The following is a 21,509-nucleotide window of genomic DNA, read 5'->3' as shown; positions in this document are numbered from 1 at the left end:
TAAATAATATTATCTGCAGTTGTCCGACGTCCGCAGACGACATGGTGATACTTTCAAATGTTAAAAGTGGTCTAGATAAACTATTAAATCTGTGTCATGAAAATTTAACAAAGGAACGTTATTTCTACAATTCTTCTAAATGTAAAGTAGTAGTTTTTGTGTCGATTGTAAATCGACACAAAGGTATAACCACCCATCTACCGGACTATTTCTTATTGCAAACCGAATTTCGTTGACAAAAAAAAATAGTTCCGTATGTTCGGTTACAAGTTAGAAAATCCATTCATGCATTGAATATAGAAGGGGTTGTCATACATTTATAATTGTATTAAAGTATTGAAAGTTAAAATTACAATTTAGTTTAAATTTGTACTGTACGCAGAAATTATATAACAACAACAACAACAACAACTTTTATTAGCAAATATCGACAAAAACTTGCCTTTGGCTAATGAACAGAAAAAATACTTCAAATATTGATCATATATACAAACATATAAAGCAATTTTATATGAAACAATATTTATCAACACATATACATATATATATAAATGCGCGAGTGAATCACGTGATTGGCTCTTCAACGACGCCATTTTTATTCAAGCAGATTGAAATGCAGTTTCGACTTCGTAATTTCACACAAATATCAGGCTGTTTTGAAGAAATTGTAAGTATCGGATACTCATACAGCGATTTTGACTAATAAACAAAATAAATTGTCCCAGAATGAGCAAAGCGTGCGAAGCCGTCGTTAATATATAAACCACTTGACGGAGATTGCCGAGTTGTTACGATTGGGGAAACCCAAGTTATGACCTCGGATTAAATTACGGTCTTGTAAACAATTTCAGAGATTTGTGAGTAGATTATTGATTTGTCTGAATTTGCGGATAATTTTTTGGCAGTTTTACTTCAATTTTCATACGTGCATGCACGCACCTAGTTGTAATTTCATGCGTGATTTTTGTAAATTATACGGAATTCACATGTGTGCGTGAATGGGAACACTATTATTTAGTTTTTTACCATCTGATTCATTTTTATAAAAATATCTAAAAAGGTCTATTTTATGTATGTGATGTATATATATCATGTCAAATCATTTTTTTATTGTAGCTGTTTTATCTTTGTTGATCTTATACTTTATGTTATATATGTAGTCGGTTATAAAAGCTCCTAGAGCTTATGTTGTACTGTTGAAAACTTGCCGACTTGAAACAAAACTTATCTTATTTTATCAATGTGTACGAAGAGGTATAAGATAAGTGTCCACTCGGCCCTAAACCAACTCGGTCTGCAACAAAAAAGAAATCACTTTAGATTGTTTAGTTGATGAACATCCAGCGGTAGATCACATATACTAAAAATAATTGAAAAGATCTGTATGTTTTATTATCTTTGTTAAGATGAGATGTTGTGATTAATACAACAGGGTCAGGGACCATCAACCGCGGACACTTTTTGAACACTTTTCTGTACAGGTTTCATAAGTTTTAACCTAGAGACCAAAAAAATTGACAAGGTTCAGCTAGGTTCTTCCCCTAACTAACAAACTTGTTTGTCTGATTGTATTGACACTTATATCTGAGGCTCGACAAAGAAGTATCAAATATCTGAGGCTCGACAAGGAAGTATCAAAATTACCTCAATTGTCTACACTACAGCACCATGTGTCCGGACATTTATGTACATGACGTTATTTAATTCAGATAACAGCTTGGGTGTTTTAATTTTTAACATGATAGACAATGATTCAGAAACAAATGCTGAAGTTTTGGAAATTCTATTGTTTACTCTGCAAATGATTATAGATGGTATATGAGGTCAGGCATTGTTTTCTTGACCCCCCAAATTTCAACGTCAACATTCTTTAAATAGCCATTAAAATTATATTACCATTTATGGTGGTTGAAATAAATTTGTTTATTTATTTTTAGAAGAAACATGCATTTATTGTTGATAAAAAAGTGACAACCACTGAACAAAGAAAATACTAAATTAAGCATTGTCAAGGTCGTCGGGTTTGGTGGTTGTCCGGTTTTGGTGGTCCCCAACCAGTAGCTTAAACATTTATGAACTGTAAATTCTTCCCTCACACACTTTCATCAATAACAATTTCAATTAGAAAAGGTATATAAATTATGACATGAAAACGTAAAACAATGAAAGGTATGAACACATAAAACAAAGATAATTCAACATAGAGCAACAGAACTAGTTCCACTGAGGAATACCGTACGCCGGTAAGGCCCCCATGGTTACACTTTTAAATGGATTCGTTTCGATTTTCATTTATAAACGGTTATGATATTTTTTACCGTTTATTCGAGATGACCATATTGTCTTACAAATTATCTTAATAATTTCCTGTAATCATGGATTTTATCTATACTTATTGGTTTATCAAAGTAAAAAATGGAAAATGGGTGTTAACAACCCGGACCACACACCATCACCGTGCAATAATCGCTTGTGACCTAATTCATTTTTGTTGAAGTTGATTTTTCTTTGATCTTTTAAATAACGAAATGAGGATACAATGCAGAAAATGTGTGCCGCCTAAATCGTGATGAGCACTGAACATTATTTATTATAGAAAGTAAGTCATCATTTGGCAAATTACATGGTATAGTATAGTGCATAGAAGTACCACCGTTTAAACAGTATCGATTCGGTTCTTAGCAATCATGTAAAAATTGTAAACGTGGGAGCCTTTACCGCCGGATATTGCTCGATATTACGAGGACTTTCATCCCATTTCAAGACTATGAACAAAGGTAAATTCAAGGTAAACGTTCAATCTGACAACAATAAAATTTCAGATGACAGTGCATTTTGAGAATAAATAAACATGTCAGTTTACCGAGTATTGCTTTGGAGTTGCTCGCCGGTGTCACTAGTATGCTTTTTAATGTAACGAGTATTGGTTATTAATATCAAGTAAATGTGAGAAGTAATCACAGAGTATTTACCACATTTAACCTTAAATATTTCTTATTGTCACAATGTGTATACTTATTGACATATGTGCAGAATATGCAGATTTTGGAGGTACTGTACTGAATAATACATACCCAGCAAACATGCATATATGGGACCCATATGGGCTATATCTAGGCAAGCTAATGGGTATACCCATATTGGACCTATATGGATCCAATATTGGCAAGTCCATTTGGGTACGCCTATATATTAGACCCCAAACTCCTCGCAGCGGTTACTTCCCCTGATCTGTACAGTAACCACTGCCACCACAAGTAAATTCGGTCGAATATAGCCGGATATATTTTTTTCACTTTTAATTTTAAAATAGAATACTTTATATCATTTTAGATTTCTTTCGTTAAATAGTTATGCTTAATGTACAAGAAAGTAAAAAATATACGTATAAAAATTATTTTGTAAACATAACGAAAGATATTTTCACTGTGACACCGTATGCATAGTAAACAATGGTAGAATATAAACAGTTATTGAACGATTGCACAAAAAATTTGATCCGGCACTTGGTTTTAAAGTGATAACAAATTGTGTTTCTTGAACATATTTTGTCTGGTAAGGGTGTAATTATAAATCTGCCAGTTTGATATGGGATCCCTGGCGTTCTGAAACTGGCCGCCATGTTTTTGTCACATGATACAACTATCATCACGTGATTTCAGTGGTGGCAGTGGTTAAAGTAGCAAAGCGTGACATAACCGCTGTGAGGAGTTTGATTAGACCCATATGGGTACCATATTCCAGCACTTTAAGGAAAAACAATTTTTCTTTTATTTATTTCTTTAGAACTCGTTTACTTTGAGCTATAGTGTGACCACCTTGGCATAAATTGCTATTATCCTATATAAAATTGTAGCATTATTTTAAACATTTATACAAGCCATGAGGGACCCATAAGGGTCCCATTTGGGCAACCCGATAAATATAAGCATGCCCTGAGCAGGTGCGAGAAATTAATTTGTTAAGTTTTTATATTGGTTTTAATTTTTATTATTTAAATATAAAAATGTGTTTTTAGACTATAAATTCAGAAATAATTTATAAAAATCAGTTTTTGATGAAAAAATTTATTTCGAGCATGTGCAGACGTGCTTTCCGCTGCCGCTTAAAATCAAATTGTGTATTGAAATGTTAAATTGTAAAATTGTACACGAAAAAAATATTTCTTTTCGATTCCAAGCATTTAACCACGATTTCGTATAACGACTTTTCATATTATATCCTTACATGTTTATTGTGTGTGTAGGTAAGCTGTAAACGCTGTTTAGTTTTTTGGTTTTGCCTTTGTCATGTTATTTCCCAATAGTCGTTTAATTTGCGACATTTTCTAGAATTTTACGCCCTGACTCTTAGGCACTTTAGGTGACCTATGCATGTGTATAGTTGTTATTGTTGAATTTCTTAACTGTGACGGAGTCTACACTAACATTTTAAAAATATTGTTTCTATCTAGACTAAATTTTAAGAGATCTCTTTTTAAAGGGACACCATCATTTGAAATCCAGTGTCCCCCCCTAGCCTTAGAAGTCCCTTCCATTTTGTACCAACATTTCATTCATAAGCATTTATAAATATTAAATACAAATACTTATTTTTACAAATTCAAGTATTTTTTCCAAGTACCAACCAAGCCCTCTAGCTGTTGCACAGGCATGAGTATCGGACCTGAGAAAGAAAAAATATGACCTGATAGATAATTAAACCTGTGTTCATCTTAAAAAATTCGTAAACCAAAAAAAATGTAAATTATGACCCCCTTTAAAAACATACTATAAGTTAAGAGAAGGCTGGAAACTCTAGATTCGAGCCTACGAGCAAGGGATTCACTACCCAGGCCGTTGTGAAAACAATTGTCCAGACAATTAAAAATCTTTTATCATTATTTCACATTTGTATTAAGCTTCCAAATGAGACCAACTCCAAGTCTCTAGCCCTTCCTGTTCATTAAATAATCCCATCAGGAAACGAGCGCATTCGTGCTAAAAATCCTTGGTAGAAAAAATTGCGGCACAACAATTCGGTACGTAAACATAGACTAATACATGTTTGTCAGCCGTGCACAGGTCATAATCATATTGTCACTTGGTGCAATAACTCGCTTAATGTATATGTATTTTTTAACTACTTATTAATGTATTTTCATTTTATTGTCAATAGGCCATCAAAAAGGCTGTATGAATCGGATAGTGACACTGATGAGAATGAGACAGACACCGAGAGTAGGCCATCACAAGTTATTGACAAAGCAACAACTCCAAACAGGCACGAAGCCTGCTTTCACCTCCGCCTTGCTTATCTGGACAGGCATTGCGAGAGGCCAGCAGTGATGTGCAAAGTGCTTCTCTAATACAAGGTGCTTCTGATATGCCCTCCCGTGGGAGATTATTGGGCCCATTAAGTATAAACTTCGGAGCTGTAAATATATTCATTACAGTACAATAACTTATTAAATGTTCTATCCTCAAAACAAGCCAATAAATGTTGTTAACAAGCTGGATTGAGCGACACAGCCAAAAATGGAAAGTTTCACCTTATGACGCCCCTAGTTAAAAAAAAATTCAAAAGAAATTGATGATTACTTGTGTTAGTCTTTATCATGAAGTGAATTAATGTTCGCCTATTCTTGTCTGACCCCACAACTGTTATCCAAAGTTACTGTCCTTGGAATAGTCAAAAATGTTTATTTTCACCCCATGACATGCCTAGCTCAAAATATTTTAAGTTTAATTCATGATTTCTTATCATTTTCACATTTTGTGACCTTGCACACTCAACAATCCTTTTGAGATTTTAGCGTTAATTAACTGTTAAGCCAAGGAAAAAATTTAAAATACTGGATTTTTTTCATATGTAATTCACATAGCTCTAAAAGTGTTAAAGCCTAGAATTATGAATCCTTTTTGAAGCTGCTGTTACACAGATTCTCTGAGTCTTGTAGACAATGCGGGAGGAGAATCGTGAAATTAAGAGGATGATGTAGCAATTGTTGTCAAGGTCAGCAGCAGATGACCAACCGCTGCAGCTTCCTGAAGATATCTCATTCCCTTTTCGTTCTCCTTAGCAGATGGAAACATTCGATGAGCTTCTTGGAGATCAGACAAAGCTGTCATCTGTGGTAAGCATAGTGTTAGTCATGTAATTATTTTGCACCATTAGTAACTGAAAAAAGTATACCTCATATCCACTGGCTTAAATGCAAAATAACATAATGGTCTGTGGTTAGCACTTGATGATAATGTATTATCATTCTGCTATACTTATGTAGGAAAATATTGCACAGTGGACAAACACTTAACTGCATTACTTTCGGAATTAAAAACTGGCTTGTTTTAATTTTTTTGATTCATATTGAAACAGTTATCTTATTATTTAGATATGCTATAATAGCCATGAGTACAAGACATGGGCAGTTGGCCTCATTTTCAACATTGATTATTAAGACAAGACAGTCGATTCATTAATCAAAATGCTGGCAGCTTTCAAAATACCAGGAAAATGACTAGTACCACACAAATCCAGGAATTGCGCTGTTATTATAATATCAAAAATTATTCTGTTCATACGTGTTTAAAAAACAACAATGATAATGTGCCCCATTACACTCGGTGGAGGGGACAAACAAAAAGGCAACAAGTCACTTAGGCTGTAAATATATGAGGAAAGGTCTTTTAATTTGTCAATTCAAACAGTTTTCTTGGCAGATCATGTATTTGAGGTCCAGTTGACAATTATTTGTCATTTGGTGACTTGCAGCGCATCACAAATTTTGAAAATTAGTAGTGTTAAAATTAACATTAAAAAAAAGTTTATGTTCTGCTTTATTTAAGGTGCGGTTCCTCTCAATGTTTGGTGGGGCAGTTGTGCGGGAAACTGTTGACCGCTAGATGATAGAAACCATGTCAAATGAACTGGCAAGAATGTTCAATATGAAGGGGGCTGAAAGGGAAGAAAACATTTGGGGGCCTCTAGATACTGAATGTATTGTATAGTAAGTGGTATATTACGAATTTGCCAAGTGGTGTCTTTAAGTATATAGGCTTCAAAATAGATATATTATCCAAGATCTTGTTATTGTGTCTTCAGGTATCGCTTTAATGAAAGAAAATGCTTGATTAGCTTTTATGGAAATTAATAAGAGAGAATATTTTTACATGCTGTGTGGTTTTGATCCAATGCATTGTGTTGTGATGCATAATATAAGCAGAAATCACCTTCCTGAAAAGCAAGTTATTTGCTTACCTTACATTCTTTACTGATACACCGATAAGATGATCTCAGCTTACAACTGACTGCAGCGATATCACAGAAATATTGTTAAAAGCTATGTAAAACCGGGACACAAACATCTATATTTGTTAAAACATACTAGAATTAGTTTATATTCCAATTTTATGCTCAAAATGCTACAAGGTGACTTATGACCTTTGAATGGTTTCAATACCTACATTTCACTGCATTTTATTTCATTCTTTAAGGATAAGGATGCTTGTTTTGTAGGATGTGTCCAAAGGAACTTGCCGACAAAGACTGCAACGAGGAAGGATATTGAAATAAAGGTTTCAAAGTGGCTGGCTGGGGCGTGGGACGCGCGATGGGGGAAGGAAAGCAAGAAACAAAGTGTCCGAGACCTTACCTGAAGCAAATGAAGGAAGTGACTAGACATGTTTTTATTTTAAAAAAATGCAAATCTATAGAGGATATTTGTTTGTTAGTGTGTAAGATGACATTTTATATCATCAAGTGAGCTGTAAAAACATTATTCTCACGAGTGAGAACACTGTTATTTAAAAGTCCCTCAATGATATAAAATTACATCTTACACAACAAACAATAAAGTGTCTTTTTTATTTTATGCTAATGAAATTTCCTCAATATTAACTTTAATAATTATTAAATCTGTTTTCCCCACTGTTAACATCAATTTTAGTTGAATTTAAGTCCAATTATTCATAAATACAGGAGTCTTGGGCTTAACAAAAAGTTTGACAATCAACGTTGAATAGCAATGATTTTATTTATTTTATTAAAAAATATATGAATAATCGCTTGTTTTAATAATAAAAACAACCAATTCTAGTAGAAAAAGTCACACCATCCCACCTTATTTCTGTTACTCAGGCAATTTATGTATGACCTGGCTTTGTGAAATGTAAGTGGTGGCCATTTTTAAAAGTTTTGTATTTTAAGGAAAATTAATTTTGTTTTATTCAGAGGAATATTATTTGGATAGGTTAGTCTTGAAACAGTCCTGAGAATGTCAGAATTGTAAGCAAAAATGATATTAAGGTACCACATGGGGAAAATCTTTAAAAAAGTAGTCTCGTCATTGAAAAGTTTGAAATTTGGATCATTTTCACTGTGAAATTATCAAATATAATTTTCACGGATACATCAGTAATACACACACAAAAGCATAAAATGAATGACTTTTATTTTACATTTTCGAACCTTTTCTTCGTCGGCATATAAGTTATTCCAATGATTGAAAGTCAATAGATATCAAAGTATTTTAAAATGTGATAAGGGTCAGAACTACAGTAAGTGGCTCATTTGTGTGTCTTGTTATACTTTTTGTTGCTAGTTTTAATGTTTGAGGTCATCAGCATAGCATGTCTTTCTTGTAAATGAAAAATTCTTTGCCTTCTAGTCAGTTTATGTTGCTGCTATGTAACGTTTGTTGTTGACATTATATGCTGTTTTTCTGTTGTCTATATGCTGTTGTTATTTTTTTTCATTAAACATTGTTGCTATTTAAATCAAGACATTAAATGCTTGGGGAATGTTTTTGATACTGATCAATACAATTATAACATCTTGTCCAAACTTAACACTAACAGGGAACACATATATAGGTATGGTATTAACATTTTAAATCAAGTTGAAATACTGTACAATGATGCTTCTTGTAATCTTTATTTTTGTTCTTGTTGAAACTTTGATAATACCGGTATTGGATAAATTACTGAAACAACTATTGTTACTGACAATTTTTTTAAAATGAACTTCTTCACAACAAATTTGATCTTGTTAAATCAGTATTATTTCACATTTTTTAAAGGAATATATCCATAAATAATTACTGTTCTGTGATATATAGGATAATTGTTAATTTCGGTGTAATATCACATTTTATTTATAATTAATTTCACAGAGTGGATACGTAAAGTGTTGTTCACAAAGTGGCGCAGCCATGAGTGAAAATAACAAATATGGTATTCAGAAGTGAACTTATCATGATACTTACATTGATACAGTATACATGTATGTGTTTACTTTATGTCTAAAACTCCACTAATGTTTGGTTCCTTTCAATAAAAGGTTGAAATATGCGAGAAACTTTTTATCAGGAAGCATCGCAAAGATGAAGTCATTTTATTGACGTTGTTGTCATATTTTTTTTCCGAATTTCAGTATACTTGGTTAACTTTTTTGATATTTATATAGTTATCAAATTCGATAATTTTTTTCACAAAGTGGCTAGTGAGTCAGGATAGAATTCAACGTTAACTTCCATAAACCATTGAAAATTGATAAAAGATTAATGAAATTCTTATTGAGAATGATATTAGCACATAGAAAACTGATCCAAACAGTAACGTTTCACAAAAGGTTACTATAACTATTGATATTAACAATTGAAATGCATTAAATTGTAAATACTATTGTTATTTCTTGCCTTTATTGTGGTTTTTGTTGATGAAGATATGAGAAATGAAGCTGGTTATTTTTACAAACTGGTACAAACTATTTGTTACTTTTCATCAGCTGCATATTTTTTTTAAAAGTCTATAAACAGTATTTTATGTGCCAAGGTTTGTTATTATATTTGTTACTTTTCATCAGCTGTATATTTTGTTTACACATCTATGAACAGTATTACAACTGTGCCAAGGTTTTGTTTTATTATATTTGTTACATTTCACAAGCTGTATAATATTTTTTCTTTCAGCACTATCATACCAAAGTGTAATATATGGTTGTAATGAACAACTTTTTATATTTATTCATGTAGATCTATTTCATTTGTCCAATACAAAGATATCTGAAAATTTAAATATCATATAAAACATAGATACTATTTCATTTGAAAATGAAAGTAATTGGTAGATAGAAATTTGTAATGAATTACAATAAATGTATAATACTTTCCTATGAATTATGTAGAAATTTAAAAAGACATGGGAGTAGGTTTGCAGTTGTGTCTTTGAGAATCTGTATATATATGATACACTCTTACCATAATTGAGATTACTAAATAAAGTTAACATTGTTAAAGCATATACATTGTGTGTTGTTTTCTTGCAGGATAATAAAGGCTTTGTGCCATAATCTGTCTGTTCCAGTTAAAACATCACTTGAATATTTAATGCAAGTACAAGAATTATGCCAGTTGCAGCTTAACGTCCAGCAAACTTATAATTGAAGTACTTGAAAATAGATCTATCCCGGAATTCAAAATCTACCCATAATGGAAGTATCTGGGCTGCCCATGAACCCATATTTAGTACAAGGGCTGCCCATATGGGGCCCATATTGAGTACATGGGCCGCCCAGGTGGGGCCATGTGATCCCATATGGAGTATAAGGGCTGCCCAAGTCTCAGATTTTGATAAGATTAAAATACAGGGCAGCATTGCTGCAAATGCAATAAAAAGGTTATGATACAGGGCAAGTGTTCATTAAGACCATACCGGTGTACTTGAACGCATAAACTTTGGGCAAATATTTTAATAAGTGTGCCAATATCTTTCTTAAGGCCCACTTTTGCTGTAAAAACCTATAATTTATGTCATCTAGATCTGTTTTTCTTCTTTTTAGAGATAGGTCTAATAGAACTAAAATATTTGAATAAATATCAAACTGTTCATTATCTGCAACGAAAATAAATGGCGTAATCAATAAACAGACTCAGGCTGTGAAAGGTTATATATTTCACAACACAATCGACACTCCAGTACTTTCAGTGCTTTGATTAATGAGTATAGTTCATGTAGTAGAAAATGGTCAATGGGCGGAGAGGAAATCACAGAAGCAGAAAAGAATAGTTAAACGAGCAATACATTTTAAAGTAGAAAGTGAATGGTTTACAAGGATAACTAACGATAGCACAATGAAAAACTATATATTGATACATTCAAAGTATGAACCTAGTAGCCTCTGGATATTTTGTCGTAAATACACAAAGCTTAAAGTACAATGTTGCTCGGCGTTTAAATTACTGTGCCTATTTTTCGCGAGACAATACGACAAAACATGCTTTCAGTGCAAGCTCGTCGTTAAGAACTTCGCGATCCATGCCGTATTTTACTGTGGAAACAATGAGATTGAAAGATGCCAGTTGTGGCAAAAACTGTATGAGTTACTTGGAATGGAAAACTATTTGGAGTTCTGTACATATAGCGCAGACAATCAATTACTTGAAATGTTCAGCGGTTTTATTTCATTTATTGTGACAGACGAAACAAGAATTCAATCTTATATCTCTTTTATAATATTCATTGATAAACTACTCAATTGATAGACTATATAATGATATTTATTTTGACTTCTTACTATTTACCATATTATTATTTACATGTGTGTAAAAAAAATAGATAACTACATTATATTAATGTGTGTATATATTTAAATATCTATGATCTCCATCCTGTAACCATAGATCTTCTGTAATTATTTGCATTGTAATTGAATATTTTACTTTGTTCCATTATAATTGTATAATTGTAAAAATGTGCTCTTCTTTTGGAGGAAATAAAGATATTATTATTATTATTATTATTATTATTATTATTATTATTATTATTATTATTATTATTATTAATTTACCAAGAAACGAAAGATATTGCTTATGTTGTAACACAAGAGATATTGAAGATGAATTCCACCTTATTTGTATATGTAATTGCTATTCTCAAATAAGAAAGAAATATATCAAACGTTTTTATTTTGTCAATCCATCTGTTTTTAAATTTCATGCTTTGCTTACTTCTTCAAATAAAAACGATATTGTTAATTTGTGCAAATATATGAAAGAGGCATTTGTTATTCGAAATTCATTTACAAATAATATGACCTGATGCGCTGTAGTATACTTATTACCTTACTGTCTTTGTTATACATGTATGTAGTATATGTAAATATATGTTAAAGTGCATTTGATTAAACTTTTGTAATATGTTCTAGATATGTGACATGTTTAACATTGATGTTTATGCATTAAGATGATATACTTATGTGTAAGTCTAATAAAATGTCTGTTCTGTTCTTTTCTGTTCTGTTTGTAAAATAAATAAATAAATCGTTAGCAACATTACAGTTATTTATGATAAGGCAGTTTTTTCAAGTTGTTTTCGCTGCCAAAAAAAAAAGATATACAAAAGACATCCAATGTTAGAGGCGGATTGTAAACTGTTACCAATATTTCAGTTAAAATAATTCATTCAGCGGATGTACCTTTTTGATTAAATGAGAGTAAATTTCATTTCATTAATTATCTTTGTTTATTTTATTATTTTCATTGTATTTATTTATTTATTTTATTTTATTTTATTGATTCCATTTTTTTTTGCTACTGGGACTGTTCGTTACCACTGCCCCATTGGAGCCTCTGTGAAAAAACTACATTGATATATACAAGGTGCGAAAAAAAGTCAACCGATATATAGCAGTCGGGTTTTTTTCCTATATGAATCAATGAAAAAACTGTACTGTTATATATCAATAAAGTTTTCAAGTGCTCATTGAAAGTGTACTGAGTAAAATGGGTTAGTAAGAACAAAGGAAAAGTCCCAAACCATGCGATAAATAAAAGAATGCTTAATTTTCTTAACTTGTAGAAAAAAAGCATTTGAAATTTAAACTTTCGCAATGCCATGAGAGATCAAACATATACAGTGTATATATTTCACAATACAGCCATGATCTGTAGATGCCAAAAAATGTCAAAAGGTACGTTTAAGGTTATTGCAAAATATTTATTGTTAATTTTGATAATTAGTAGTATGAAAATTACCACATATTTGATCAAATTGACGAACTACACAGTATATAACTAGTGAGAAACATGCCATATAATTACAGATCAAGTACATGAACACACTGAATTTTCCTGGCATTAATTGAACAATTAAGTTTAATTATGCTAATAGAACATTACTAAGAATTGCCTTCAATTATACATTGAAGCAGCGTCACGACAAAACCAACATAGTGCGTTTGCGACCAGCATTGATCCAGACCATCTCTGCATCCGTGCATTCTGATCAGGATCCATGCTGTTCGCTATCAGTTTCTCTACTTGTAATAGGATTGGAAAGCGAACAGCATGGATCCTGATCAAACTGCGCGGATGCGCAGACTGGTCTGGATCCATGCTGGTCGCAAACCCATTATGTTGGTTTTGTCGTGACACGGCTCATTTCGAAATGATGGCAGTTTCTGGTATATAAATAACTGGTTGACCATTGTTGTTCATTAATGCTTCAGCTTGTAACGATGTTTGTTAGAGCAGATGTTATCGCCAGTAAGTAGTTAACTGCATTATTTTGTTTATTAAAATCAATTTTTCCATATTACCTACCACGCATATAAACCGTTAAATTTTATATTTGTTATAAACATGTATATTACTAATGAAAACATATAAAATATTTTATGTCTTTCAGACTTCAACTTCAAATATTTAAATGTCTTTTGATAGAAATTTGCTGAACATATTAGCGTTTTAATCAATACTTTGATATAATTTGTTTTGAAAATAGATAACATGTCTATCTAATGCACTGTTTATGTTAATCGTGCAATCTTACATTTGACAGCAATATGTAACAATGTAATTTCTTATTCAATGTTTTCCTTATATTTATACTAATAAAATTTCCACCCTATTTTTCAAAAAAAGAATACATTAATTATAATTTTGTACGTTTTTTAACTTAATCATTTAGGCTGTTCAAAACCATGTGTTTTATAATTGACAGTATTATCGTATGCACTTTTCCACATTTACTTATTACACATACTTACTTTTATAATTCATAATACAGATCATTATTTTTAATATAACTATTTATTTAAATAAAGAAATATTTTTAGTAAAGCATATAACGACTGTTTATAAGCTTATACATTATAGTTTTAGGCTGTCATTTGTGAACATGAATTTATTGTCATTCCAAATCAGTTAGATCAATTATTGCGTGCAATTGCATGCAATTGCATACCATACGCAAATATGTCTATTTATTTTTATCATCTTTTCAATTACAAATGCAATTTAAAAAAATAAACAAAGATGATGTTTTCATAAATATGCTCTTCCTGCTTGTGGTGAAAGACAAAACTCAATTTCTCTTTATTTTATCTCTTAATTTCATATAAGTGTTGCATTTTTCAATTTGCAGTACTGCTTTGTATGTTCGTTGAGACTGTCTTTGGAGCTAGGCGTGTTGATGCGCACGTGCGCGCACGTGAAACATTGAAGAAACGCCGAGATCAACGACAATTACGGGATGACGTTCCGATCTATATTCCAGAGCTGCTGCAACTTACAGAAGGTAAGCCAATGACTCCACCATTAAAATGTGCTTATTTAATGACAACGGTTTCTGTTTAATCTTAATGTCTTCTTATCTCTTTTTATATCATTCCAAATATATCTTATTATTAAAGTTTATAAACAAAACTGTTCTACTTATGCCTTTATATTTGTCGTGAGTGGACTTATCATAAGACCTAATTGTATTTTTAACAAATTTTAACAAAGTATTATATACAATAAAATAGTACATGAAAAAAAAAATTAATGTTGAGTGAAATTACTAACATTTAAAGCAAGAAGAGTTGTATTATCATAGTTCAATGATCTAGTTGCTGCGATTGTTATAAAAATGGAATTTTAAAAATAACAAAAAGAGCAAATAAAAGCCACTGGTGTATATCATTTATTGTATTCATATTCTTTGAAAGATTTTATTTTGAAATCACACCAACAATTAAATTATTATTTTAAAAGCGCAAAAACTGGCGCTTTCCAAACTTTGCGGTATTTCAAAATGTAAATTACGATTGCATGAACGAGTATATTGTTAAATGACTTTTACTTTTCATTTAAGCAAAATACCCATAATCAACATATCTATGCCATTTAACTATCCGTTTATCTTTATAGGAGAATCTCTTGAAAATGTTCGTGAGACTAACGATGTCTATGGTATGACTGTTGAGCGACTCCAGGAAACGTATCACGGGATTAAAGTCCACGACACTGCAGTGACTATTCACAAAACTAAAGATGGACAGTTAACGGGAGAAGCAGTCGGGACGTTTGTACAGGATATAGAGGGGGACCTGCCAAATACAGACCCTAAGATTTCAAAAGAAGATGCTCTTAATATTGCTGTTAATAATGAAGGAGATAATATGAAAGAGGTCACCAACGTCAAAAATTCTATTGAAATATATTTAGATGAGAACAATGAAGCTCGCTTAGCCCATGTCATGTCATATTTGATAGAAGGTGTGAAGCGTCCGCATTATATTATCGATGCAAAAATTGGAGATATTCTAAAAAATTGGCAAGGGCTTAATAATTATCCTTGTTGTGAAAGAAAGTATAATGCTACCGGTGGAAATGTAAAGAGCGGGAAAATAACGTATGGAAATATGCCATACTGCCTGACACCAACCATAACTAACGGTACTTGCTTCCTTGAAAACAAGTATGTCCGGGTTATAGACACGGATAAAAGCAGCTATGATACTGCACATTTTGTCTGTTCGGAAGGATATAATGATGAAGTAAATGGCGCATATTCTCCAGCTGCTGATGCTTTCTTTCATGGGACAGTTGTTGGTAAAATGTTTGAAGAATGGTTTGATACAACACCATTTGGGGATCGTGACATTATTCTTAAGGTCCATGACGGATATAATATGGAAAACGCTTACTGGGATGGTGAATACTGCTCATTTGGCGACGGTTACAATAATTTTCATCCACTGACAACACTTGACATTGTCGCGCATGAAATAGGCCACGGCGTAACTGAATTCAATTCTGACCTTGAGTACTATGGAGAAAGCGGGGGTATAAATGAGGCGTTTTCTGACATTATGGGTGAGACTGCGGAATATTACTTACTTGAAGCTGATCTTATGACTGGTGGCACAGTTATGAAGAATGGTCCATACTTGCGTGAGTTCGAGAGGCCAGAGAATGATAACTCGTCCATTGGTCATGTTGATCAAATGGATTCGTATACAGATGTTCATTATAGCAGTGGCATATACAGGCGCATATGGTTTGTTTTGGTTGCAGAAGAAAATGTTCCTGTACGTGATGCATTTTCAGTATTTCTACATGCAAACAAAATGTATTGGCATGAAAGTTCGTCGTTCTATGATGCCTCTTGTGGTTTGCTTAAAGCCGCTGTGGACCTTGGGTGTGACATCCTGCCATTCAGGAAAGCATTTAAAGATGTAGGGATAGATTATTGTACGTCTGTTTCAACAATTTTGCAAAACAATGAAACGTTGAATGGGATATTAGTTAGTGACAAAATTACTCCTGACTTTATGATGAAAACACCAAGGTTGGCAGAAACATTGATAATTGACGTTAAGTCAAACACCAGTAACGACATTATTATTGACGTTACTGTACAGGATGAAAATTACGAACATTTAATAAATACACAAGCTGCCAATAGAGTTGAAATACCAGATTCTGGCAATAAAGTATTTTACATTAAATTGTCACTTTCCAATGACAAGCCGTCAGATGACTGTGATGAGATGGAAGACAACACTATTTATGGCGGGGTTGCTGAGGTTTCAATTACTGCAGGTTTCATGTGCAAAATAAACCGTTACGAATCTTCAGACGTTGACGACTCAAATGACGTTTCATTCTCCGGCAGCGGCGATGATGATAACACACATGACGACGATAGTTCGTTCTCCGGAAGTGGCGATGATGATAACGCAAGCGACGACGACGACGGTTCGTTCTCCGGGAGCGGTGATAATGATGATTACGACAGTTCTAGTAATGATTATGAGGACTACTACTACGTTAATAGAAATAGAAGGAACAGGCGAAGTGGAAATATATTAGCCACTTGCTAAAACCAGCGATGCTGCGTGAATATCATGCTGCTTCGTTTGGTTTCTTTCTTTTTAAGTACTTTTTAAAAATGTATATTTCTTAACTATACTTTATGTAGACGAAATTAACTTTTATCAAAATAGTGAAAGTTTGTTTTTTATTGTGTTTATTATTTTTCCTACTTTCATAAATGATACAAACATGCAACTAAAATGAGTGTGTGTAATTCCATGGGGTATATATTTATTCATATTTATACAAAAAGCAAAAAAAAATGTAGTAATTGTATATCTTTGTCTACGTAACAGTCGTACTTTTTGTTATGTGGATATACCTACGTGTATTAAGGTTGATTTTAATTAACAAAACTGTCCTGTTAAAACACAAAGGTATACACAAACAGGTTAATATGTGTTTAAAATTTCAGTAATAAACCTACATACTCAATGCACATGAATTCGTAAGTCCCCGTAGGAAGACCAACGTAGAAAAAACATTTTTATCATTTTTATGCTAGGAAGAGTCGATTACCACTTACATAACATGATGATTACATGAACATTGTTAATATATTTTAATGCCCGAACTCTAGGGGAGAGGGATTTAGATTTGCCATTTACTGTCCGTGCGTGCATTCCTGTTTGCGATCCAATTTGTATCACATGCAGCTTTAAACGTGCTTGACCTAGAGTCGATAATTTAAACAAGACTGTTGATCAGCATGTGAAGATGTACAGCTGGGGTTTCGCGTGTGCTTTTATTTAGTTTTGTCAGAGTTATTTCCCTTGGCTTAGAAATTGTGTTGCAACTTTAAATTTTTGTCGCGCGTAGCTGAAACAATACTTGACAAAGAGTCATGAAACGTTACAGAAATTTTGATCAGCATGTGAAGTTGTGGACGTTCTTGTTTGCTTGTTGATAAGTTTTTTTATTGTAGAATTATTGTCCTTAGTAAAGTTAAAAATTGAGGAGAAAAATAAACTTGTGTCGCGCGTAGCCCAAATACTGTTTGGCCTAGTCATGAAACTTTACAAAAATTTGGTCAGCATGTGTAGTTGTACACCTGGGTGTTTGCTTGTACATATATTCGGTATTTGTTGTGTGATTTCCCTTGTCTAAGTAAAGATTTGAATTTTTAACATGTACCGCGCGTAGCCAAAACATATATTTGACGTGTCATAAAACTTTACAGAAAAGTCGACCAGCATTTGTAGTTGTGCATTTGTAGATGGTTTTCTTGTAGACATATTCAGTATTTGTAGAGAAATTTCTTAATATAAATTTGCATTCTTCAACTTGTGTCGTGTGTAGCCCAAAACATATATAGACCTAGAGTCATGAAACTTTACAGAAATGTTGGTCAGCATGTGTAGTTATGCATCTGATGGTTTGCTTGTATTTTGTATTCAAAATTTGTAGATTAATCACCCAACTGTTCTTAAATGTTGCGTCACGTGTAATCATAAAAGAGATTAAGCTGGAATCGACAAACATGACATGACTGTTGATCAGTATATGAAGCACCAAGCATATTGCGTGTTAGATAAAGGCACATGATGCCCAAAAATGCATTTATTTTTATTTCTCATAACCTTTTTATTTTTTGTATAATTTTATAGATTCTGAAACTAAATTATTATAATCTTCTAAATATGTTGTTATTTGGAAAATTAGTACAGTTATAGTGTTCTAGTATTCTGTATGGAAGTCAAAATACTACTTTGTTAACATTTTGCTTCGATTTTGACAACTAATTTCACATTTAGCGCTACTTTCTCCTGGCATCAAGCGTCTTACATGCCCTTAAAACCCATATCTAAACGTTATTTCAATCATGTTTTCCCTTTCTAATGAAGTCAAAATTTATTCGTTTCTGATGTATAATGTGCCTTTAATTCAGTTTTGTCCCTGCCTTATTATTAATTTTCAATTTGTCGTCTGTAGCTATAAAACTATTTCGCCAGGAGACATAAAACGTTACCGAAAATGTTGGTCAGCATGTGCAGTTATATTTTCTGGGGAGGGGGGCTGATTGTGGATGAAATTATACTTGCTAGAGTTCTTGACCTAGATTTAGTTAAAATTTGCATTTTTCATTTGTGTCACACGTAGCTTAGGTTAAGTATTTAACCTAAGCTCATGAAACTTTACAGAAATGTTGGTGAGCATGTGCAGCTGTGCACATTAGGTATCTATTCAAAGTTTCTAGAGTTATTGTCCTTGACTTAATAAAATATGCATTTTTCAACTTGTGTAGCTATGCACTTGGGGGTTTCTTTGTACCTATTTATTATTATTTATTTACGTATTGTATAGTATTTGCCCTTAATAAAAATAAAAACCAAAATATTGTGTATTATTTACCTCTAAAAGTGCTTGAGCTAGAATCAAGAAACTTTACAGAAATTTAAAATATCACGTGAAGCTGTGGACCTGGGTTTTTGGGTGCGATTTATTCAGTTGTGTTAGAGAAATTGCAAATGACTTTGTATAAATTTGAATATTTGTACTGTAAAAAGATAAAGATATTTCACCTGGAAGCAAAAAACTTTACAAAAAATGTTGGTCAGTATGTGAAGAAATATTGCCCTTGACTTAATATCTCCAATTTTCAACTTGCGTTGCGCGTAGCCCAAAAACTATTTGACTTAGTGTCATAAAACTTTACATAAATGTTTGTCAACATGTACAATTGTTCACACCAGGGTTTGCTTGTGCATTTGTTCAGAATCTTAGTTATTGCTCTTAACTTGGTAAAAACTATGGCTGAGTAATTGTTTTTAAGGATTGTTGGATCAGACTTGTAGCCACTTTTTATCATTACGTTTATCCCTGCATGATAAGGAATTCTGAAGTCTCTGCATCTCCTAACTCCAGCAGGAGAAAACGTTTTGACCCCTTGTGTTGCTTTTAGTTCCTTAAAAACCGTGGTTAGCCAAAGTCATCTTTCCTGTTTCGACGCCATATGAACTAAATTATGTTGATGCGCCGTAAACCAAATAAAAAATGTACATACCGGTAATTGAAATAAAATTGAGATTTAAATTTTCTAATATCTAAAATCAAAATGTGAACATTGGAAAAACTGGATGTCGTTTTTATGCCTCAACCCGTAGGAGTAGAGGGGTCATGTTGAGTTGTCTTTGTATTTCCCTTTGTCATGCTGTCCCGCTGTGCGTCAGTAGCCGGACAAAACAGTGAAACGGGCCGATCCGTGTCTTATGGACATAATTATAGTGACTTCTTCAGTCTCATTCAGTACAAAGTTCAGATAGTTCACAATAAGTTTTACAACAGAGTCATCTTATTCCGACAATTATTTTGAAATTTTTCACATTGATTTTATTTTTTTTTAATTTGGCAAAATTACAATTCCTTTTAATCACGAGTTGATATCCGTCACACAGATCGCAAATATTGAGATTAACGCCTTTCTCAGTGATGGTATTGTAAGATCATAGTCTTTTTATGATAATTTCGTAAGATGACAGTTTTTTTATTTGCCTTTTCCAAGATGATACGGAACAGTAATTCATTTTTCTATAATGATATAGTTAGGGAATTGTCTTTTCCATATAATACAAATGCTTTTCAAATGATGATATCGGAAGGTGACTGCCTTTCTCTATGATGATATCCGTACCGTTCTCACCTTTTCATTTTCGTGACGCCCATACTAAACGTGTGCGAATAACACGATACAGTTTGCATAAAAATTATAAAAGAAAGATGAATTTATTGCAGACTATCTTCAAAGATTGCAGCTTGATTAAGATGTTTCCTGAGATCAGAGACAGAAAAAGCCGGATTTAGGTTGACCATCATGATTATGTAAAGGACGCCTTATTCGAAATTTAATAGAAAACATGCCTTTAATCTTTGGAAATTCTAAATGTAATATAAAACTGACCATAAGACGTAAACATTAATGCAAATAAAAATGCATATTGATCTTGCATATCAGTTTTGATAGGCAATATTTGATGTTGCGTGTTCTTTTTTTCTGGAGCCTTTGTTTTTCTACCTTATATGTCAATTACCATGAAAGGATACACATGTTATGTCTGTGTGTTAGGGGCTGGAAATTGCACCAACAATTGCCGTCTACAGGAAGGCTCAATCAAAGGCATTCTGAAACATTTTAAAAATTGCGGTTTCCAGCGACTTTAAAGCAGCACGCCTCAGATTCATGCTCATTTTCATAAAAATTTTAAAATGAATTAAAAAAGAAAAATATTGCAAAGTGAACAAAGAAAATAATTTACAAATTGCAAACAGCGCTTCAAACCAATTAAAATTACCAAAAAAAAGGTGGCAAAATATGCAAAAATAGTCCCTTACTGCGTTAGTAAAGTATCATGCGCTAATTTTATGGTTCTATTGAAGGTGGATAGAATCACAA

General features: G+C 32.6%; 1 protein-coding gene and 1 long non-coding RNA gene across 5 annotated transcripts; both read left to right on the top strand.

Moving 5' to 3' along the window:
* Positions 1–211: 211 nt before the first annotated feature.
* On the top strand, positions 212–10,280 carry LOC132719441 (uncharacterized). Of its 4 annotated transcripts, none has more exons than XR_009624229.1 (5): positions 212–667; positions 5,158–5,353; positions 5,907–6,115; positions 6,828–6,988; positions 7,498–10,280. It is a non-coding gene; the product is annotated as an uncharacterized LOC132719441 (long non-coding RNA). The 4 variants fall into 4 exon arrangements; XR_009624230.1 differs by lacking the exon at positions 212–667 and adding an exon at positions 798–857; XR_009624228.1 differs by lacking the exon at positions 212–667 and adding an exon at positions 2,414–2,777.
* A 3,089-nt stretch (positions 10,281–13,369) lies between these two features.
* Positions 13,370–17,320, top strand: LOC132719438 (elastase-like). The gene is made up of 3 exons (XM_060703205.1): positions 13,370–13,522; positions 14,403–14,555; positions 15,170–17,320. Exons 1-3 carry the CDS (start codon positions 13,477–13,479, stop codon positions 17,125–17,127), a joined length of 2,157 nt encoding a protein of 718 aa, XP_060559188.1. The 5' UTR covers positions 13,370–13,476; the 3' UTR covers positions 17,128–17,320.
* The last annotated feature ends 4,189 nt before the right edge of the window (positions 17,321–21,509 follow it).

Source organism: Ruditapes philippinarum, unplaced genomic scaffold (genome assembly GCF_026571515.1).
Source record: "Ruditapes philippinarum isolate M1 unplaced genomic scaffold, ASM2657151v2 ctg1088_1_1_1_1, whole genome shotgun sequence".
In the NCBI taxonomy this organism is placed as follows: domain Eukaryota; kingdom Metazoa; phylum Mollusca; class Bivalvia; order Venerida; family Veneridae; genus Ruditapes; species Ruditapes philippinarum.
The sequence above is the reverse complement of the archived record's forward strand: the minus strand, read 5'-3'. Positions and strand labels throughout refer to the sequence as shown.